General features: G+C 47.9%; 2 protein-coding genes across 3 annotated transcripts; both read right to left on the reverse strand.

Moving 5' to 3' along the window:
• Window positions 1-1,207: 1,207 nt before the first annotated feature.
• On the reverse strand, window positions 1,208-4,145 carry NDUFA6 (NADH:ubiquinone oxidoreductase subunit A6). Of its 2 annotated transcripts, XM_086469719.1 has the most exons (4): window positions 3,988-4,145; window positions 3,231-3,346; window positions 1,819-1,848; window positions 1,208-1,730 (listed from the first exon to the last, which is right to left on the reverse strand). In XM_086469719.1, exons 1-4 carry the CDS (start codon window positions 4,112-4,114, stop codon window positions 1,677-1,679), a joined length of 327 nt encoding a protein of 108 aa, XP_086325845.1. In that variant the 5' UTR covers window positions 4,115-4,145; the 3' UTR covers window positions 1,208-1,676. The 2 variants fall into 2 exon arrangements, with proteins under 2 accessions (XP_086325845.1, XP_009956590.2); XM_009958288.2 differs by having other exon boundaries at window positions 1,208-1,848.
• A 2,456-nt stretch (window positions 4,146-6,601) lies between these two features.
• On the reverse strand, window positions 6,602-16,445 carry CYP2D6 (cytochrome P450 family 2 subfamily D member 6). Its single transcript, XM_086469733.1, has 9 exons — window positions 16,233-16,445; window positions 12,649-12,820; window positions 11,782-11,934; window positions 10,986-11,146; window positions 10,669-10,842; window positions 8,684-8,825; window positions 7,979-8,166; window positions 6,910-7,051; window positions 6,602-6,780 (listed from the first exon to the last, which is right to left on the reverse strand). The coding sequence occupies exons 1-9, from the start codon at window positions 16,443-16,445 to the stop codon at window positions 6,602-6,604; spliced, it is 1,524 nt and encodes a 507-aa protein (XP_086325859.1).
• Between the last annotated feature and the right edge of the window lie 6,308 nt (window positions 16,446-22,753).

Consider the following 22,753-nt stretch of genomic DNA (forward strand, 5'->3'; position numbering starts at 1 on the left):
TCATGAGTGGCAAACTAACTTGCTGATGTGTTTTATAGCATTTAATTTCTGAACAGTGAAAATGTCCAAGTACCTAGTATTTCCTAGGTAGTTCAGTACTTCCTTCTCTACAAGCCCCAATACATTTATTTTCTTAACTGTGTATATACACTTCAACTCTTCTTTTCACAGACATTTACTATCGCAATTAAATCTTTGCATAAAAGACTTAAAAGGTCTTCCCTACTGCTAGGGCATGCAAAGAGTATGTATCTTCAGTCATGTCAGACTAGCTGTTTTCTCAAATACCTTGAAAAGTTAGTCAAATCTTCTTTTTTCTAGCCAGCATTGCCCCATGTCTCTCCCATGGTTTCTGGTCACTACATCTGGCCTCTTCTCTTGACTGGCCACTTTTGCCTTCAGTATTCACGTAGCTGTTAAAAAGTTTCTTTTAATGTTGCACACATTAGCAGGGTGTATAGTTCAAAGAGCCACGTTTGCTCCCTGATTATTTGGCGGTGCTTTTGGTGTTTGCTCTGGAACTCTCCAGCATAGCTACTGAGTAAAAAGGGAGCCTGCAACCCAAGTAACCCCAAGGGCTGTAGCTGGATGCAGCTGGCAGGTTCTTGAGTCTCTTGGTATTAGAGTTGTCCCCTCCTTCCCCAAAGCTGCCCGAGAGGTGGTTGCTCCAGTTCATCTGCTCTTAGGAGCCAAATATGGCCCTGTTCCTGTTTCCTATACTGCCAAGTTCCTTATCACTGCTTTATCCCACCATCCCTTGGCCTGGCCCGGCCCTTCCTGACTGCGTCAACCGTGACCTTAAAAACACCCCCACCCCCAAAGCCCCTAGGTACACATATATACACATCCCTGAAGAGTGCTGCTTTATAGCCCTCAGACGAGGAGAAAAGCCCCAGTATTTAGGCAAGGATAAAAAGAAGTTTGAGCACACTACAAAGATTCAACACTGATCACACGTGGGGGAGCTCCAGCACCGAGTTACCTGCTGAAAACCCTTTCTGACTGGTGAAAAAACAACTTCTCCTTACCCTTCTCAAAAGGGAGCTAGTAATTCCAATTCAATTAAGGAGGTGATGGTAGGACACCATCTTCTACTAGGCATCAGATGCTCTTACAGAGCCTTCCTATTACAGACAACAGTACAAACCCCTATTTTTCCAGGCAATTTCACTTTACAGTAGCAAAATGGACTCTGCTGATCTTTTTATTGCACAAAGGGCTTTATTTGCCTATTGGATTTTACGCCAGTCTCTGTGAGGAAGTAAAGAGAGATTAGTGCCCAAGTAAAAAAACACCAGGTCAACAAAGTCATAGCATGAAATTGCAAAACACTGCATGAATACAGATGGGCCTCAAGCACAAGAATGTTTCTGCGACTGCGCTGCCTTTCCTGAAGGCCCGCTCTTTCTTCCACAGAGCCAACATGGGGCATGGGGCTGCAGGCTGAGCAGAAAGCCCCACAGCCACATTGTGTTGTGGTTATTCAGCAGATGCTCCAGAGCAAGTAACAGGACAAACTCCATCCACTGAAAATACACATTGGCAAAACTAGGAAATCACAGCTCTTCATACAGCTCATAATGACTTGCACACACACTGGATTCAGAGTTAGTCATTAGGCCCCTAATACACTACACAATCTTTCTGTACAGACTTTTTTTCTACTATATAGAACTTTATTTGTAATACAAGGCAGGAAGACATAGAGTCAATCTCTCAGGGATCGTGGCCTGCATAGAATTTGGACAGAAAGTCTTTAGGTCGTGGGGTTTCCGTCTCATGGAAATACCTCATGATGTGAGTCCTCTGCTTCCATACCTGAATGGTTTCTTGAAGATCCATTTTTCCCTGTGCACAAACAAAAGAGTATTAGACTAGTTCTCAGTTAGAGCCTGAGTCTAACTATAAAGAATTATGAAAGTTACTTGAGTGCACTTAGAAACACCCTTAAAATAGCTGTATCAACAATTCTGTACTCCTAGAACTGCCTGCATCACCTGTACCGTGACACAAATATATATACTGTTCCTGCCTTGTGACTTTACTGCTTCATGTCCTATATTAACAAGTCACTTGGCTCCACAGCATAGCTTCCCAGCCCTGTGGAACATGCAAAGGACCCTGCCCCCTTCTTAGAACCTGCCTTGTTTCTCTCATGACCAGCATCACCATAAAATTCTACACAACATTCCTAACTTTCATGCACCTCTCTAATTTTTTTTGAATAGTGGCAAGTTAGCTGTAAAACTCAGTAAAACTGCTGCTAAGTGCTTTGCACCAGTCTTGCTACCACAGAGATATTAAACATCTTCATGACTCCAGTCTATGAATTATTGTACTGGTTTCAGAGGACAGCAGCATGGGGCAAAATGAGGCTGCCTGGAATTGTCACCTACCTTATTATCTAGGACTCTGTTTCCAGACTTTTTTTCAGGACGTGCAGAACAGACTAACTCTCTTGAAATGCAAGAAATGCAGCAGGTGAGCACAGCAGTCCTTGGTTGGAAGCTTTCTAATGCATTAGGACTGCGGAGGTCAGCTGATGTTGCTCAGGCCCATATTGAAGCCTTCCCCTACTCCTGCTGTTGCTTTGAACCAGACAGGTCTCTTGGTCCCGAGACATAACCAGAGGTGTTACAGAGCTGGGGTGTTTTGCCACCAAAAGCCAGCCTCCCACCAAGTACTGCCACTCTAATGTGTATGTTTTAGAACTGGTGAAGAAAACCACACCCCAACCTAAGGAAGTACCACAGGAAGTAGACAGGCAATTTTTAATGGTAAACTAGCCAGCAGCATCTTTTTCCCCTTTCTTTGATGGTCAGTTTTCTAAAAACAAAAAAAAACAAACAAAAAAAAAACACCAAAAAAACCCAAGCAAAAAACCACAAACCAAAACCCAACCCCCATCAAACTTGGTATTTAAATGACCGTTTTGTGTGCCATACACTTCCTGTTTAAACATCTGCAAACTAGAAGAGCCAGTACACAGACTGACAGAAATCCGTACCGTAGCAACTCTGACTTCGGTGAGTTAGGGCCCTATTCCTCTGCATGCTAAAGCAGCTTGATCCCTTATCAGCAGGTTTGTTGACAGAGATAAACCAAGCTGGATTGCAAGAGACAGCTCCTCCATAGCTCAAACCTGTCCCTCTCCTCCACCACACTCACCACCAATTATCCACTCTCACATTCTCTGCAGCTTCAACAAAACAAGAATAACTTGTTTGTACCTTAATAACCAGCATGTCTATCGCACGTGGGTCTGTAACATGGGCATTCTTCATGAACATCTCCCGCACTTTGGTACGCCCCTGTTTCACCGTGATGTCCAGCTGGTATAGGTGTACTACAAAAAACAGAACACCCACAGCTGTCACCTATATTGCCTTTCATTTTTTTCTACTGTATAACGTGCAACTCAACCCTACAAAACACCACACAGTCACTTGTTCTTGCAACGTCTGCCAGCTTCACTAATACAATCTATTTAAAGCGAATAAACAATGCGGCCATAGTATGAGTCCCAGTGCAGTTTTAAGGAGACAGGCAATCAGGGCACAACCCCCCCGTTCTCTAAAATTAAAGCTAGATTTTTCTTTTGCTTAGCTAGGAAAACCAAGTGGCAAATAAGGCATAAGGAGACCGGGCTTCCCCATCCAGACCTCCCTCAGCCTCCGTCAGGGGAGGCAGCCGGGCCGGGGAGGGCAGGGCAAGGCCGGCGGGCCTGTGCTGCACCGAGCAGCGGCCGAGAGCCCCCCGGCCCCGCAGCCGCTGGAAGGCCCCCAACAACCCTATTCACCTGCCGCACCCGCAGCGGGCCAGGGCGGGGAAATGGCGGCTGCGGGCTGAGGTGGGGACCCCTCACACCCAGGGGTAACCGGCGGCCCCCGACGGGCCCTTTAAGAACCCAACGGCTGCGGGGTGGCCGTTACGACCTTGAGCTCACGCTCCCGCCCGCGCATGCGTGGCTGGCTCCGCGCCCCTCACCCGCGTTGGGCACCTCGCGGTACCAGGCCCGGTACAGCTCCCTCACGCGCCGCTTCGCCTCGCCCAGGTCCCGGCTGAAGATCGGTTTCACCGCGACAGTTACCGCTCCCTTGCCCGCTACCGCCATCTTGTTGCAGCCACCGCCTCCGCGGCGACCCCTCCGCGCGGTGCGTCCCACCCCTTCCCCGCCTCCGAGGACTTTCTATTGGCCTTCTGCACTGCCACTGCCTGCGGCCTTCTCACTAGATTGGTCAAGAGAAACGCCAATTACCACTGGCTGCCAGGGGAGCTGCAGGCCTGGTGGGCGGGGCCGTGAGTTGCCCCGCCTCCCGGGGCAATTGCGCCTGCGCAGCCCCTCACGGCCTATACCGCCCGGGGGGCCGGACCGGGGAAGGCGGCGGCAGAGCCGAGCGGGGGGAGCGGGGGTACGGGTCGGTACGAGGAGGGGCGGGTTTAGGCTGGCAGGGCCCACCGAGGCGTGGCCCTCAAGGTGCCGCAGGGTCACGACAGCCTCCTCGGGGGAGCCGTCTCCGTCCCTGCCGCCCCGGAGTCACCTGCAGGCGCAGGCCCCGCGGCGGTGGGCGGCAGGAGGCAGCAGGGCGCTTCTCCGGGAGGGCCGCGTTCTCACGGTAGCCTCCTCTTCCTGCCCGCGCTGTGTCAGCGCCTGCAACCCCCGCCCCACACCAGCTGGTTGGCGTTTACGGCCATTTTTGGCTCGGAGAACTTGCTTTCCCCTTCCTGCTTATCGGTGCTAGAGCCGTACTTGGCAATGATCTCTTTGTTCCCGTTTGCCTCCAAAACGCTGCACCAGCTGATGTTTGTACGTGCAGGTTGACTTACTTTCAATGCGCTCTTGCGTGCCAGAAACAGTCTCGTCTCTAGGTACACCCACGCTTTTTATCCAAATACATGAGCGCCGGAATCCTTTCTGTTTGAAGTTCAGTTCGCTGAAACCTCTTTAACACTTAACATGTGTGCTGGTAAATAGAAACCCAAGCACGTTCAGTTCGGTGTCATTGAACCAACCAGAAAAGTAACACTGAAAGGATCGTGAAAGAAACAGATGGAGTGCTGGCTGTGAGGAGAGAAATGTCGAGTATCCGAGGCAGGTGTGTAGCGGGACTGTGAGACAACCACAAAGAGGAGGGGCGAGAAAGAAGACTTTTCAGATTACTTTTATTCTTTCAGATTATTTTGTAGATGAAAAACATGAATGTGCAGTTCCTGCTGAAGTAAAAATCTTAACAACAATATTAACAAGTATTTCCATAATTCAATAACTTTCATAGCTTCCAGAATTACTATTGGAAAGAGAGATACGAATGTGTGCACACGCATGCAGTTAGTTTCAGAGATTTTTTTTTTTTTTTTTTACTTGTGGTTATGCGTAGAAGCTCCTTTATGCTATGGTCTTTTCAGCCATGTGGTTAAAATGTTGCTACTGCTACTCTAAATATCAACATATCGTAACACCTCACAAAACGATTTGTTAGGAATGTTGCAGGAAGAAAAGAGAAAGCTAGCCCTGAAATCTACAGCCCAGCCGTACTGTTGCAAACGCTGTGGCTGCATCCCTTTCTGAGTTCCAAAGCTGCCCAAGAGCTGACTACATAATGCCGTGAAAAAAGCAATTTTCGGGACGTAATTAGAGGAGATGGTAAATCTAAGCACCAGGATTTCTCTTCAAATCTACCTATAGGAACTTCTGTATTTCACAAATGACCTGCTTCTGTGGCTGAAACACCATATGGTTTATTTATGTACTCCTTGATATTTACTCCAACTGGAGGCACAGCGGGACATGAGGGTTGTCAGGATTAAAACTTCCTTTCTCCAGGGCTATAAGTGAAGGCAACACACGTGTGCAGTAGACAATAAACATGCAATAAACAGGAAGGAATAAAGGGGATACGTGTGTCTCGGATGGTAAGATATTGCAGGAGCACTGCTCTGAAACTGCATTTAAATGTCACCTTGTTGTCGGAGCTGAAGCTTTTGCCCTGCCCACCAGCAGCACATGCCAAGTTGGCCGTCTGGCCCTGGATTATTTTTTCAGGATCTGAGCCAGAGCTGGCCTCCCCTGGGCACCAGGCAGAGGCACACGCTGCTGTGGGACGGCACTGCACGGGAGGCAGAGCCTGGCTGGGCGTGCAGTGGGGCTAGTGAGGAAGAGAGCGGGCCAGGAGTACCTTACAGATTTTTCCCAGGTTTTTTCCTCCTAGAACTGGCAAGACCCAGGGTTGTCTTTTACTCAGGATACCCTTATATTTCAGTAAACTAATTCAGGACTAACATTTCTTTCAGTAGCTGCATGCTCAGTGAGCTGCTTCTGCAACCAATGAGAGCCCAGAGTACAGCAGAGCTGGCTGATTAGGTGTATGTACATGTACTTGAAAACTTGATTGTCATTCGTAACTTGCTATGGCTGTCTGATTCAAGATCCAGGATTGGAATTAAGCTAAACTGAATATCGGGCCAGATCCTTACTTTACACAGCTGGGGGAATCTGCACAGACTTAAAAGGTCTTGAGTGGAACTCAGCATGATCCTGCCTAGACCTGCAACATTTCTGACAGAGTTTGCGTAGGTGGCAGTCTGTCAGAGCGGCACGCACTTATCTTGGGACAGCTTGCACCAGGTATGGTTGTGGTAAGTTAAAGAAGACATAGTGACCATCCTGCTGTGGCCTGGGCTGGTCCTTGGGGGACACAAAGGTGAATTTCTGCAGGAGAGTGGTAAAGAAAATAAAGAGCTCCATCTTGGCCAGCTGCTCCCCCAGGCAGGCACGGCGACCTGCAAGACAGTGAGTAGAAAGCATCTGTGAAAGAGGACATGAAACCGCGCTGGAATCGCCACGGGAGGAGCAGATCACCCCTCCTGCTGCACCTCTGACTTGCAGCTGGATCCTCCCCTTGGATTTACCTGCTGAGAAAGGCAGGAAGGCCTCTGGTTTCACAAACTTCCCATTCGCATCCAGGAAGTGTTCAGGGTAAAACTCGTTTGGCTTCTTCCAGACTGTCTCATCCTTCAGCACGGAAGACAAGTTGGTGATGACTGTCGTCCCCTGCACTCCTCCACATAAGGAAACAACTTAGGTGAGAACAGCAGCATTATCTTGGCACAACGGATCAATGCTGGTCCCTCTTTAGTCTGTGTCTCCCATCTAATAGCAACCATCGTTCGGAGATTCAGAATAAGGCACCGATTCCTCTTTTGTGCCTTATTTAAAACAGAGGTAAAGCAGGGCACTTTTCCAATGACATACAGTGCCTGCCCTACGCACTGAAGCATCTGAACTTTTGCAATTGGTACCCTTACAATTGGCATGCAAATGCCAGTTTCATGGTTACACAGTGGAAACAGCCTCAGCTTCTCAGATCCTCCTGGACTTGTTTTGTAGCTGGAGAGAAAAAGCTGACTGACAGACTTCAAAGCCCAGGGGGCTTTGAGAAATCGCAAAGCTTTCCTGTTTCATGTGTCAATGTTCTAAGCTAGAGGAGGTATCGCAAGCCTAAAAAAAGAAATCCCAGGCTTGCATTGCTACCAGTGGTGCCAGGGCAACTGCCTGTCACGATGGCAGTGGACTGAATGGCAGTGGCATTTGAATAGCTTCAGAGATTAGAGTTTTAACTACTACCGTTTTAGGAAAGCCAGTAAGCTGGTGGTGTGTGCCTCCAGGGAGCCTGCTAGGCTCCGTTACTTTCTCCTTCCAACACAGGCAGTGAATGTCACAGCTCATCGAGAGGAAGGCAAACCTTTGCACCAAGCTGCCACTGCAGTTGGGTTCACACATAACCAGTGCAAACCTAGGGCACGAATGTGACTGTCTGCCCGGATTTAGCATTTCAAAATGCCCTACTTCAGTGCTCGCCAGTGACTGTAATTTGGGGCTGGAAGTGCAACGCTGCAGAGTTGTGTGGGGTCACCCACACCCCGTGCCTGGCGTCTGCACAGGCAGAGGATGCTGCATTGCCTATCTGGTCACGGTCACCTTGGGAATGAAGAAGCCTTGCAACTCGGTGTCCCGGTACGTCATGTGAGGTAGTCCAATAGGAACGATATCCCCGAGGCGTTGCACTTCATGGATCACGGCATTGGTGTAGGGCATGCTCCCTTGGTCCGTCATGGTGGGTGATCTCTCTCTGCCGACCACCTTATCTATCTCTGCTTGGACCTTACCTGAAAGCAGCACAGCGAAGGAATTAGAGAGCCCTCAGATAAACAGCAGTACAAGCTGTAGGAAGGCTGGCAGCATGAGCCTGTAGACACCGAGTGAGAGCAGGCCAAGCAATTAGAGAAAGGAACAGAAACTAGAAGGGAATGCATTTGTTTTCAGTTGCTCAGAGCCATCTGACATAGGGTCTTTAATATGTCTTGTCACTCGACACGCTACCTTACCCCTCCTCTACGCAGCTGAAAGGGTACCTGGGCATGCAGCATTAGGGAATGAAAACAGATTAACATCTATTCCGAATACTGGAAAGAGGGTACTCTGGCCACTGAAAGTCCCCAGGTAGCCTTCAAAACGAAGGCAAGAGCGAACTTGCCCTTCCAACTCCAGTCTTCCCAAATATAGCTGTTCCTCCCAGCTTCTGCTAGACCAACGACCACCAAAGCTGTTCCTCATTTCAAAATCCCCAAACCGTGCAGAAAAATGAGGGCTGAAGGGAAGATGCACACCTCTGTTCTGACTTACTCTGTATTTCTGGGTGGAGAAGCATGTACAGAAATGCCCACCGGAGAGTGGTGGAGGTGGTTTCAGAACCAGCTACAAACAAGTCTGTGGTCACCATACGAAGGTTGCCATAGTTGAAACCGTTCTCTTCAGCTGCCTTACCCTGTGGAGAGGAAACAAGTGGCTGATTGGAGCTGGGCTACTTGCTGGGTGAGAAGACCATTGTTCCAGAGAGGCACTGAGAAGCACTAGATCCATTTTTGCTGACCAAGAAGTTCATTGGGAGAGTAGAGCACAACACAGACAACAGTCTGTGTATGACTGATGTACTTCAGTAACCCTGTTACCTCCTGTATTTGAAGATCATCAGTCACCTCCTGTATCCTGAGACATGAACGCTACACCTGCCTTCAGGACAGAAGTGAACACCTTGTGCGCTCAACTCATAGAGACAGCAGGCCCCTGCCACTTGCCATAACATCCTCCCCCAGAGGAGGTGGAACACAGTTATTCAGGTTGATCAGATCATAAAACCCACGCGGTAGAGAGGAGGCTGCATTGATGTGGCGAATGCAAAATTAACAGTATTTTGCGGGTGTTATCTATAGCTATGCATTACAGATTCTCGCTGCTTCCGCCCTGCTATTTTCTTACAATCGGAAGAAAAAAAAAAAAAAATCAGGGTATCATTGCTGCCTATTAAGTCTGCAACACCAGTTTCAGCAAAACTGGTCTCTCATCCAAATGCTAATTGAGCTCAAATTTGTTAGCATATGAGATATGACAAGCTCTCTGCATGAGTTCATCTGCTTGTCTTTTCTAATCCTCTTTATACTTTCCTTTCCTAGGGACTAGCTTCTGTTAAGTTATTCTGTGTATTTTGGTGCTGTTGTAATATGGATAGCAATTAATAAGGCATTTAAGACTCAACTGTTATTTCAATAAAAGATCTCTGGGAAGGGAGCTATGGGGCTGACCTGACCAAAGTTAACCCAGTAGAGGGATGTATCAGACTGGCTTATCAGGGGACCTTAGTGAGCAGATGAGAGATATGACATGAGGCAACATGGTCAGGCTCACGTCCACCCCCAAATAGCACTGCTCAGCGCAGAGTAATGTCGGTCACGTTGCTCTGCCCGTGTGAGCTGGGGACGCTAATGCATGGACTGGAGGTGCCCGGCGCCCGCAGCACGGCAGGGTTTGTTATGCACAACAGCAGTCCAGCCTGAGGACTTGGATGGCGGAAGCAATTCGCAGGCAGGATTTGCTACTATTGCTCATCTGGCACTTGAAATTTAGTGAATCCATGTGCAGAAACATATGGTGGATGGATGGGCTGACGCAAGTACCTTTGATTTTATACAGACTTCATGCCTGACGGAATCAAAGAAAAGACTCCTTTTAATTTCAGTGGGGTTCAGATTTAGGCCTTCATCTGATCTGTAGCGAACTAGTTTGTAGTCAGCAATTCAAAGACACACGTCTTGAAGGAGATGCTGCCTTTCCAAGTCATAACTTGGATTAAAGACAGTCTACAGACTCAGACTGGGCAATGATACCAAAATGCCAGTCTGTTGCTGCAGATTTGTGACTGATTTTGAGACATCAGTCATTAAGGCACTGACATATACAGAATCTTGCATGTTGTCTTGTCCCCTGGCACAAGCTTAGAAATATTAGTGAATTCTCAATCATTGCCTTTTAAATGCCTTCAAAATGGTGTAGGCTGGAAAGAAGGGAGTTGCTAGACTCTGAGGGGAACCTGAAGGTAGAAAATGGGAACAGGAACATCAGCAGTTAATATGGTCTCTTAAGACAATAAAGGAGGTTACAGTATGAAGAAGTTAACACCTTTCTTCTCCAGAAACAACATGGGATGAAAAAGTAGGAAATCAGTTAGTAATAGGTTTTATATAGCTTTATGAGGAAAGTCAGCTTCTGTCAGCAAGCTTAAACAGGCAGAGGAATTGCCCCAGGACCCTGAGGTTCTGCTGGTGTTACCCTACCTTCTCCATTTCCTTTAAAAACGCATCAGTGAAATCTCGGATGTAAGCAGGGTTCCAGGTCTCCATGTGCTTTTTTATGAGCACGTCTGTGAAGTCCATGAACTCCTTTTGCCCTTGAAAGACTTTCTGTGGCAATCCAGGGATGCGCAACAAAATGGGCACCACATTAAGAATCTGGGGTGACAGAACCAGAGAGAGGGAGAGAGAGAAAGTTAGAGAAGATATTATGTGATGCAAAAAGAAAAAATAATGAAACCACAATGCTCTCAAGCCATAGAGGGCAGTTTCTTACAGAACGTATTATGCTCTTGGTCTACCTGAGGCAAGAATCCAGCTTCTTCACTGATGAGTTTTTCAAACAAACGTAACAGCTTCTTGAATGTCTCATCACCGTAGTTGAAACGCTCTCCATAGACGATGGTGCAGATCACATTGCAGACTGCGTTATTTACAACAAAACGTAAATCAAAAGGACGACCTAAAAATGGAAATGGAGACGAAGCAATGAAGCTAAGCAACACCAAGCTGTTGCACCTCAGCTGTCCGCAGCGAGAACACACAAATGCCTCCTTGATGCCTTCAAGAGAAAAACTTGGGGGCAAACTGCTCCAAGTCCAAATGCATCATACTAGGAAGTGAAGATCTTCTATCTCCTACTACTATTTGGTTGATCCTTGTTTAAAGGAGAAAACACCCAACAAAAGCTGAGTTGCCAGGTTGTTCTGTGCCTTGACAGATAACACTGCTTTGTGTCTAGATGACAGGCGGTGTGCTGTGAAAACTCTCAGCTGCACTTTTATTTCATGTGATGACATCAATATGTTCCACTAAACTTCATAAAGGTCATAGTTACCCAGCTCTGGGAATAATTATATTTTACCTCTTTATTTATTTCCTGTTTCAAACGGATTAGTGTTACAGTAGCTCCACCATGTAAAGTAGAAGTGGCTTCAAGGTAGAGAACGGTCACTCGTGCGTATAAACTAGAAACATTGCATTTGCTTAGGCAGAGAGCGCTGCATGCAGAAGAGGGTGGCTGTGGTATTACTTCTCACTCTGCATTACATATTGCCTTTTTTCTATGATTTCCCCATCCTTCTGGATGTGACAAACCTTCTTCAGAATTGATTGCAGAGCAGATAAATCCCGCCTCCTCTGTCACTCGCTCCTCCAAGGATTTCTTTCCCATCCCAAAGTTCCTCAAGCTAGAGAGTATGAATTTCCGTAGCTCCTTCCAGACGTGCCCGTATCTTGCTACAACAATCCCTGGAATTATGGATGAGCAAGAAATGTCAGGAGTTCTGACCTGTACGTCAAGCAAAGTTCACCATAGCAAATGTGAGTTTGGAGGTATAGGCCTGTGTGGCTAGATGAAAGAGTCTGATTTTGTACAACTTGTTCCTACAGCAACTCTAAAAACCAATTGCTGTGCTGTCCAATGCATGTGCATGGCTAGCGAAGGTGGAGGGGGATTCAATGAGAGCAACAAGTGCTGCTAAGGATAAAGGAATCACTCCCCCAAACCATTCAGCGTCACACCCTTAGCTTGTGTGAACTGGGTAGCAGCTTGTGCCACTGCACAGGAGCTGAGGATGAGAAATGTGGGCTGGATGCTGGATAATACTCTGTCTTGGTCTGTGACGACAACGACATGCACATAGAGTGTGAGCATAAGCACTGATCACCGGGTGTTGGGAGCTACCAGCTCCAATGCTGGTAGGAAAGTTGTACCACTGATAGTGTCCTAACAGGGCTGCTACGCACACAGCTACCTGCAGCGGTACTACAACCACTAAGGGGAGCCCCCTTTTCATCAAATCTGATTTTGTCATCACCAAAAGGTGGCAGACATACAAGGTGATTGACCAGAGGGACATGAGAAAGTGGCACTGTACTGAGACAATCTTCCATCTACCCATCATCGACCCAGCCCTCCCTGTGCTAGTGCCAGGGGGGAATGTCCATTTCCAAGGGACTTACCTTCAGATTTACTTCCATAGCCCAGATGTTCATATATTGGAAAGTATGGCCGGTCAGCAAAGTCCTCTGATTTGTGGACCAGGGCTTCCTTCACTGTTTTATACCCGTTCAGTACTACCAGGTCGGACCAGCAGTTCTGGAGACGGAAGATGTTTCCAAACTTCTTGTGAAGCTGCCAAGGTAGAAAAGTACATCCCTGAAAATGAGCTGAATGTAGTGTCAAAAACATCACCATATCCTTCCTTAGGGTCTTTACTATTTAGTGATTCTTGAGGTGCTTTTATTAGGAGACCTTGGCTGATCTTTGACCTTTGCCTTTACAGTGCAACAGCTCAGAGCAGCGCCGGAGACTCGAGCACAGATCAATATTCTGTGAGCGGAAAAATTTAGAATACGCCTATCCTGGCCAAACTGTTGCCATGACCATTGTGCAAGTATTTTGGATTTTGTCTGACAACAGAAGGTCAAGGACCTTTTTGGGGATTTTCAAAGGCTGCATGGTCAACAACAAATTATTTCCTAATACTTGTATTTATTTTGATCTGAAAGACTAGGCAAGTTTTGAGTTGGTCTGCTTCTGCTAGAAGGAAATATTGATGATAAGGTGATATGTTTTTTTAATATGCATTTGTTCCTAAAGATCTGCCCAGAGCCTGGTTCCCAGAAGCACGATTGGAAGAGGCAGTTCCACACTGGAGTTTCAGGTCAACTTTCTCCCTAAAAGGAGCATACACATCTAGTAAGACTGATAACTGGCACACACCCTTCATCTGTTGTGATCTATAACAGACATAACGCTGACAGCAGGATGGCTGCACAGCTGGGCCTGTCAGCCATACACTCACCATGGGAGCTTGCCATGGAGATAACTCTCCTCTAGGTAAACAAGCGCTTTGACTGGAGAGAGACTCCCAGGAAGGCAGGTTGAAGCTCCCCTGCTAGTCAGTAACACTGAACAAAGCACTCGGGATCATGTTGTTGGAAGACAGTGCAATAGTAGCAACGCCCCACAGACTGTGCTCTGTTTTCCTTTTCTTTTCCCTTTTTTTTTTTTTTTTTTTTGAAAAGCTGACTGTCTTCATTTCCACACTGTAGCAACTCAAGGAATTGAAGTACTTATGATTGCATTTGCAGTGGCGTTGGAAAGGGAATTAGCACTTCACTGGCACTAGAAATACATCCTTAAAAGTGATTACTGGTCAAGATTGTGGTTAGCATGACCCTGATATGATGTGATTTAAAAATGGTAATCTTTTAGACTATATGCAAGTAAATAATACAAATGCTATATTTAGTTTCTCCATTTGGCAGATTTTGGACAGACAGCTGAACAGTGCTGTCCTAGAGAAAAGGCATTAGGAGGTTGCAAACTGAAGCACAAAACCCCTGTGGTTTATCTGCTGCAAGCTGTGCTGTGCTTTTTCTTTGAGAAAAGCTAAGCCCTGACTTTGAATAGGAACGCTACCGAGATTTTGGGCATTGCTGCTGGGGCAAATCCCGCAAGCTGATCCCTTTAACTGAAACTGTCACATGCCTGTAGGCGTGCTTAAGTAACTCACAGGGAAGTCTGCCATTCCTGCGGTCACGTTCCCAGCCCACAGATATTTGCTTTTCTTCCCTTGTTTGTACATCTCCTTGTTCCCTTGCCCCCACGTCTGCCCACATGTTAAGTTAGTGGCCAGCTCTACAGCAAAGCAAGCCTTACCCGTCCTTGGGGGCACAACAGCATCTCCCACTGAGCTCATGCAGAGATTGGGAGATCAAGGCTGGTGAGTGTTGGTGTGTGATTATCTGTTTATCTGTGTGGGCTAGGTCAGTGTCCTTAGGCAGTGGCTTGAAGGCAAGGGTGGGGACTAGGAGAATGAAGAACCGTCCACTGTAGGAGAAGATCAGGTTTGAGGCCATCTAAGGAACCTGAAGGTGCACAAGTCCATGGGACCTAATGAGATGCATCCACAGGTCCTGAGGGAACTGGCTAAGCCACTATCCCATCACATTTGAGAAATCGTGGCAGTCCACTGGAGTTCTCACTGACTGGAGAAGGGGAAACAGAACCCCCATTTTCAAAAAGGAAAAAAAGGAAGACCTGGGGAACAGGCCAGTCAGTCTCACCTCTGTGCCCAGTAAGATAACGGGGTGGATCCTCCTGGAAACTACGCAAGGGCACATGGAAAATAAGGAGGTGATTTGTGACAGCCAACATGGCTTCACTAAAGGCAAATAGCACCTGACAAATTTGGTGGCCTTCTACAATGGGGTTACAGCACTGGCGGATAAGGGAAGAGCACTGATGTCATCTGCCTGGACTTGTGCAAAGTGTTCGACACTGTCTCACACGACATCCTTGTCTCTAAACTGGAGAGACATGAATTTGACAGATGGACCACTTGGTGGATCAGGAATTAGCTAGATGGTCACACTCAAAGTCATGGTCAACAGCTCTATGTCCAAGTGGAGACCAGTGACGAGTGGTGTTCCTCAGGGGTCAGTACTGGGACCGGTACTGTTTTAACATCTTTGTCAGCGACATGGACAGTAGCATCGAGTGCACCCTCAGCAAGTTTGCCAACGACACCAAGCTGTGTGGTGTGGTCGACACGCTGGAAGGAAGAGAGGCCATCCAGAGGGACCTGGACAGGCTGGAGAGGTGTGCTGGTGCAAACCTCATGAAGTTCAACAAGGCCAAGTGCAAGGTCCTGCACATGGGTTGGGGCAATCCCAAGCACAGATACAGGCTGGGCGATGAGTGGATTGAGAGCAGCCCTGGGGAGAAGGGCTTGGGGATGCTGGTGGATGAAAAACTGAATATGAACCAGCAACGTGCGCTTGCAGCCCAGAAAGCCAATCGCATCCTGGGTTGCATCAAGAGAAGTGTGGCCAGCAGGTCAAGGGAGGTGATTCTCCCCCTCTACTCCACTCTGGTGAGACCCCACCTGGGGTGCTGTGTCCAGCTCTGGGGCCCCCAGCACAAGAAAGACACGGACCTGCTCGAGTGGGTCCAGAGGAGGGCCATGAAGGCAATCCAGGGGCTGAAGCACCTCCCCTGTGAGGGCTGAGAGAGTTGGGGTTGTTCAGCCTGGAGAAGAGAAGGCTCTGGGGAGACCTTATAGTGGCCTTCCAGTGCTTAAAGGGGGCCTGAAGGAAGGCTGGGGAGGGACTCTTGATCTGGGAATGTAGTGATAGGACAAGGGGCAATGGTTTCAAACTGAAAGGCGGTAGATTTAGATTAGCTGTTAGGAAGAAATTCTTTCCTGTGAGTGTGCTGAGACACTGGCACAGGCTGCCCAGAGAAGCTGTGGCTGCCCCCTCCCTGGCAGTGTCCAAGGCCAGGCTGGATGGGGCTTTGAGCAGCCTGGTCTAGTGGGAGGTGTCCCTGCCCACGGCAGGGGGGGTTGGAACTAGATGATCATTAAGGTCCCTTCCAACCCAAACCATTCTGTGGTTCTATGACTTGCTTCACTCTGGACCTTGGAGAGGGCGCTGCCCTTCAGCTTTGTGCAAGGGTAAATTGTCCCAGGGCATCCCCACCCCTCCTGGGCCCATGGTTGTGTGAGGGGCACTTTGTCACGGGGGCCAGCACTCACCTGGTTGAAGGAGGTGTTGGGGTTGCGGAAGTCAACGTGCAGCATGGTCCCAACGAACGGCAGCGACACTGGGCCTGGTGGGTAGTGGCTCCACTTCTTCCTGCGCTTCATGAAGTCAAGAAATAAAGCAAAGGTCGCAAGAAAAACTCCCAGTACAGAGATGTTGTTCCAGCAGGATGACAGCTGGGACCCTAGCCACAGGAGCAACGCCATTTTGTAGCCTGTCTGCTCCTTGGTCTTCCTCTTTGTCCCAAGACTGTTCTGCCTCCTCTCGCTCTCCTCTCGCTCTCCTCTCCTCTCCTCTCCTCTCCTCTCCTCTCCTCTCCTCTCCTCTCCTCTCCTCTCCTCTCCTCTCCTCTCCTCTCCTCTCCTCTCCTCTCCTCTCCTCTCCTCTCCTCTCCTCTCCTCTCCTCTCCTCTCCTCTCCTCTCCTCTCCTCTCCTCTCCTCTCCTCTCCTCTCCTCTCCTCTCCTCTCCTCTCCTCTCCTCTCCTTTCCCGACCCAGGCAGCTGCCCTCTTTTCCTTGCTTTCTCCTCTTCCCCGCACTCTTTTTCTGTCTCCCTGCAGTTGCTGGCCTCCGAATGTGGGACTTGGCTCAAACACAAAGCTCCTCCTCTGCTCAGCTCAGCCTTGGGGGAGTGGTGATGAGGGTCATCCCTCCTCTTCCTCCTCCTCCTCCAAAGCCAGAGCTCAGAGGACGCTTTGTCCCTGCCGCAGCAGCAACTCCTGCAGTGGTGCCCTCCATGGGGCAGGGCTGGGTGAGGTCCAGATGTTTGGGTGCCCTCTCCCACAGCCAAGGTGGGATCGCAGTTCACAACAAGCAATCCAGTCTTGCTGCATTCTCATGGGGTGATTTTGAAAGAGTGTGTTTAAATCTGTGTCGCCTTCTTGTTTGTACAGCCAAGTCAAAGGAGAAGCAGCTCCTAAACACAGATCATTCAGGTTTCTGTTTGCAGGGCTGAGGATTTGTTCCATTGGCCCTTGAGAAAGCTCAGGTTCGGGCAAGCTTTCCCTTACAGAACACACTTGTCACAGAAATTAGCCTAAAACGGTGACCTGAGACTTTAAAAATCATTTATGTTTCTGGGAATAACAATCTATCCAACTCTAAATGTCAGTCAGCACAATGACCTTCACTTTTGTAGAATACAGCTCAGCTACAAGGGAGAAAGCACATGTATTGCAAGGAGCCTCGAATTTCCAGCCTTTGGGGCAGCAGTAATGCAAACACAATTATGGAGATAAGTCTAAGTATTTCCTAAAGCAGCACAGCTATGTGCTCCTGGCATCTCTGCCATCGGAGATCAATAAAGCTCGCTCTTACGACAGTTAGTTCTAGCTAAAAAGAAGCAGTAAACCCATCACAGTTTGATCTGTGATCTCAGTGTGATCAGAGAAAAGCTCCTAATGGAGCAATTGCTGCAACAGTGATGGAGAGCTCAGACTGCAAAGAGATGCACCTGCAAAGACTGTGCAGCGAGCTCTGGTATGCGGCCAGTGCCTCGAAATGCCCCTTGCCTAAAGAAGCACCTAAATGCTCATTATCTGTGCAGAAGTCCTCTTGCTGGAGTCTCTACAGCATGATGCTGCATGTCCCTTGTGAAAGCATCAGGGTTCATCTCACGTATCTGTAAACAAACGTATGCAGCATGGGAAACAACTGGGGGAACTACCTGCCCCCACATAACTGCCAAATTGTGGTTTCTTTTGGATTACAGAGACATGGCAGGACAGTTCACATGACTGAAGAGCTGCCACAGATGGATATAGGCTCTTCAGGAAAGACAGGCTGGAAGGGTGAGGAGTGGTTGTGCTTTATGCAGAGGAGTTCCCAGAGCTCTGCCACGGGACAGTTGATGAGCCAGTTGAGTGCTTGCGGGCAAGGAGAAGGCAGCAAATCAACAGGGGCAACATTGTGCTAGGCACTCACTACAGACTACTCGATGAAGGAGAGCAGGTCAATGGAGCCATCTCACACAATCACAGGCCTTAGGACTCACAGGTGTACTTTAACCGGAACAGCTGTGTAGTCAGGCACAATCCAGGCAGTTTCTAGAGTGCGCTGGAGGCAATTTCTTGACACAGGTGATCAATGAGTCAACTAGAGGAGATGCTCTCTTGAGCTGGGTTTGCTCTTCACAAAAAAGAAGGCATTGGTCCATGACATGATGGTCAAAGTTAGTTTGCCTGCAGCAGCTATGAGACTGTGAAATATTTAATCCTGCAAGAAGTCAGCAGGACAAACAGCATTACTGCTCTTGCCTTCAGGAGAGCAGATTTCACCTTGTTCAGGGATCTGCTTGGCAGGATCCCAAAGGGAGCTGCCCTGGAGAGCAAAGGGCCCCAGGAGAGCTGTTTTTTCTTCAAGGGCAGCCTCCTCAAAGCGTGACAGCAGTGCATGTCATTTATTACCTTAACTTTGGCAAAGCTTTTAACACCATCTCCCACAGTACCCTTATTGTAGATAAATCAATGAGATACAGACTGGCAAGGTAGACGATAATGTGGGTGGATGATTGTTCAGATCATGGGGTTCAAAGAGCTGGAGTCAGCGGTATAGAGTCCAGCTGGCGGCTGATTACTAGTGACATCCCTTGGGTAGCCATACTGGGGCTGATAAGGTTTAACATACTTATTAATGACCTGGATGATGGGACAGACAGCACTCAGCAAGTGCAGCCTGGGAGTGCTAACAAGAGCTGAAGTATGTTTGCAGAGTAGTCTGGGAGTTTGTCGTCTCTTGAGTATCCACCACATTGCAAACAGCTCTACTGCGAGGTCTTAGGAGACAGAGCTGTGACAGCCCTGTACTCAGTGCACTGGCTTGAGATGGTTGAATGACAAAAGGTGATCAAGGGGTTCCTCTCACACTCATTTGTATGACCCATGCAGTCAGATGACAAGTGAAAAGATGGGAAATGTAGTCCCAAGAATGTCAGTGAACATTCCCTGGTCACCCCACCGGTAGAAGGATGTTACCCTGCCCGTTTCAATTTATTTTGAGCTCCACCTTTATGAAATTCACCTGAAAAATATCGACCTGGGTTCTTTCCTTTTTGCTTATCTTGGCTACAGCCAAAGGCTGTCGGACTCCTATCACTCACCTGTGGGCTGTAAGAAGGATGGTTGATTGGAATTCGGGAACTGGACTTAGTTAATGAACATCACCCTGGGAGGCCATCAGAAGAGTCTGCAGCTGCTCTTCTTCCTGTGGCTCGGCCTTGACATAAGGCAACAAAGCTGCAACCTGAGAAATGCAGCAGCTTGAAAAAAACCCCTACATGTCCTCCCCCTCCTCCCCCCATTTACACCTTTCCAAATGGTTGCGGGGTAAATGATCTTTTCCTCTATGCCCTTCAGGATGCAAACTAGACAGCTCCTCCGCTTTTGGCTAGTAGCATGGCCTGCAGTTCCTGCAAAGGCCTGGAGCAAGTGTTACAGCTTAGGTAATTTCAAAAGAATAGTTTTCAAAGCAAGCAAAGAAACAATAGACAAGAAATTTCTTTCTGTGAGAGAGAAAGAGAAAAGGGTAATTATCCTTCTGAAGAATGAAAGACGTTCATTTGCATTTCTTCTCAATAAAGTAATGTTTAGAGCGATTTTCAAGTCAGGGGAAAAAAAAACCCAAAGCCATACATATTAATTTTACCCTGCTGCATCCCCGCTGTGCTGGGTGCATGTCTTCGACTGTGCACAGTCAATTAAGGGATGAGCTAAGTGAAGTTACGGAAGTTGCCTGCAGACAGCACTGTTCTTTGACTGGAGAACCTGCAATACAATCAGAAAGGCAGCTTTAAGAAAAAAACTTACTAATGTTGCAAAATGAAGCATGCAGAAATAAGGTAAGGCAGGAGTTGCCTGCACAATTTTAGTTGAGCCTTTTTGTCCATGTGTTCCATAAAATCATCTTTAATTATGATCTTGTGCTATTTTTCCTTTCTGAAGGACCCTCCCTTTATTCAGTGCACAGGATAGATGATGATGATGATTTACTAATCCTGTTTTAATTATAATATTTGGCTTCAAAGCTTATTTTGCCACCTGCTGGTCACACCCCGCCCCTAAGTGTGTTTCAGCTGGGCTTTTCTACTGTGTGTTCATCAATGACTGCATGGGTACGGAGCAAGCAATCTTTCGTACTCACAGCGCCCCTCCGAGGTGCAACCAGTGGAGAAAATGGAAACATGAGTCCAAATGACCTTCTAAGTGTTGGTACCTAATAGGAAAAGCCTGGAAGCTGCCACACAACAGCTGTCCAGGGCCCGTGCAAGCGGATTGCAAGCAGCTTCTGCAGATCATCCTGCAGGATCACAAGTTTGGCACCCTGGATATGAAGGTCACAGGTTAGTGCCTGTCTATGAAAACTGCTGTTTCAGCAGTTTCCCAGCATCATGTACTCATTCCTTTGCAGAGGTGTGGTAAAGATCTTTCAGTGGCCAGAGAAACACTCCTCCTTCTCTCCATCTTTGGTTCAATACTGGAGCCAGACAGGAAGCACTGGTCACATAACAGAAAGCATATTTCCTTGAGCTTTCAGAAATTTTTCATCCAAATCCCAGCAGACTGATTGCTTTCCCCCTAACACCGTTAGGTGGATCCAAACTTCAGCAATGTTTCATTCTGGAGGAGCAAAGCCTCTTGGAACAGCACAAATGGCCAGTGTGAAGCCTGCTGCTCTCGCTCCCTGGCTGTCCATCTCCCAGGCTACAGCTGAGTTGGGGCTGGTGAAGACCCCAGAAACCTTTCCTCTTCGGTGGCCTTTTCTGAGCCCAGAAAATATTATCTCCTGCTCAGTCCCAGACTTTTTTGATCCTTCTTCCACCTCCTTTTTTCAGCCCGCCCTCTATCTTTTGCCTGTTTTGCCTTCACTCAGATGGCCTCTGCTCCAGACTGTTTCCGTGCTGGAAGAGGGCAAGGGGAGCGTGGAGGAGATCAGCTTCACACTTGTCATTCACCCTTGCCAGCCTCCTGCAGCCGTCAATAACCACCACCTGCTCCATTTAGACGTCTCTGGGGAATTTTAGCTGAAAAACGCAGAACTGTATCAAGCGCACGCAAACCGGGTTTTCAAGTGCTTGTAACATGGCCAAGTTTGAGCACAGTTTTAGAGAGCTGGTGCAATGTGTCTTCCTAACAGAAAGCTGCCTCCTGCCAAATTTCGCATGTAATGCTTCAAAGCACTAAACTGAGAAAAGAAAATATCGCCAGAAATTTTTCTAACGGGTTAGGAGAAGGTCAGATAAACAATTGATTTCTAAGAATGATGTCAGAAAGGGATTAAAAAATTTTTGGCTGAACATTCCCAAACAAATTTAGCCTGGGGCACAACCCCAGCTCAGGAAATTTTAGTCTCAGCTGGTTCATTGTGACTTTCTTGGCCTTCAGATGGGGTTTTATACATTGGAAGTACTTCTACAGCCTTAAGATGGACTGTGCTAACAGCTTGTTCATAATAAAGCAGTCAGCAGAACTGAAATAGCCAAGTCTTTCATAGTTACTGTTACTATGACTTACTGCCAGCCTTCCCACATTGCAAAGAAATCTGTTCTTCAGGCTTTTCTTCTTTAAATTCCCTGTGGCTTCCTACCCTTTTGCCTATATTAATCACAGCAACTCACCACCAAAGTGAGCCTTAGTCGGACTTTGCTTCTTCCACCCCTCCCCTCCCCTCCCCATACACATCTCTTGCTCTTAAAGAGCAACAACTCTGAACTTGATACCAAAAGCGAGGCGAGTCTTGGGCCCCATCTTCCACCCCAAGAGACAGCTTTGTGCTGGCGCCGTAAGGCGTTGAGGAGCGAGGCTCGAGCGACCGCTGTGACCAGCGCGGCAGCGTGAGCTGTGTGGTCACTGCAGGCATCAGCGTCCCCATGAATAAAGCAGCCGCTGAGCTGAAGTTACCCCAGATGAGCCTCGGGTACTAAAGGCAAACTAAAAACCTGAAATTGTTAGAGCAGAATGGCTTTATCTTGCCTTGATGCTTCACGGAGTTTGAGATGATACTGAACTGAGCTCACGCATATATGTAACGCTGCCCAGTAAGGGTTTCACCAGTTCAGCAAGTGACTAGACCATGGTAGTTACGGGCCCTAACCCCAGCATCCCTGTCATGTTAGCTGGGGCTAAAGCAGAGATCAAAAGAAGATGGCTTGGTTTTAATCGCCTAATTCAAGTTCAGATTCTCCTACAGGCCTTAATTCCTCGGGCTAAAACGTTCCCACCGTTACTCTAACCCGAGTTAGCCTAACGGAGCTCAGCATGTGCAATTTCCAACCCCAGCACAGAGAGGTAACGAATCGAAATGCTGTTTCGCAGAGGTTGTGCTATCAACACTGGTCTAAAACGCCTCCTGAATATACTGTCAAACCTCTGTGATGTGGCCGAGCTCTGGGAAGATGCCTGCTCGTTCAGAAAATGACTGGCAGCAGTTGCCTTGACTCACACTCTCCTGTGAAACTGTCAGAAAAATATGGCTTACGCCCCCAATACCATAGGCTGTTGATTTGTCTCAGCTGCTGGTTT

The sequence above is a fragment of the Leptosomus discolor genome, chromosome 1, assembly GCF_034619465.1.
Source record: "Leptosomus discolor isolate bLepDis1 chromosome 1, bLepDis1.hap2, whole genome shotgun sequence".
Classification (NCBI taxonomy): Eukaryota; Metazoa; Chordata; class Aves; order Leptosomiformes; family Leptosomidae; genus Leptosomus; species Leptosomus discolor.

Excerpts from the sequence above, each read along its gene's own strand:
- CYP2D6 (XM_086469733.1), bottom strand. The coding sequence starts at position 16,445 with ATGGCGTTGCTCCTGTGGCTAGGGTCCCAGCTGTCATCCTGCTGGAAC. Across the intron at positions 7,052-7,978 it reads AAGGCTTCTTCATTCCCAAG|GGGACGACAGTCATCACCAA; the intron begins GTGACCGTGACC and ends GGAGGAGTGCAG. Across the intron at positions 6,781-6,909 it reads CTTCCTGCCTTTCTCAGCAG|GTCGCCGTGCCTGCCTGGGG; the intron begins GTAAATCCAAGG and ends ACTGTCTTGCAG.
- NDUFA6 (XM_009958288.2), bottom strand. The coding sequence starts at position 4,114 with ATGGCGGTAGCGGGCAAGGGAGCGGTAACTGTCGCGGTGAAACCGATC. Across the intron at positions 3,347-3,987 it reads CCGCGAGGTGCCCAACGCGG|TACACCTATACCAGCTGGAC; the intron begins GTGAGGGGCGCG and ends TGTTTTTTGTAG. Across the intron at positions 1,849-3,230 it reads TAGACATGCTGGTTATTAAG|GGAAAAATGGATCTTCAAGA; the intron begins GTACAAACAAGT and ends GTTTGTGCACAG.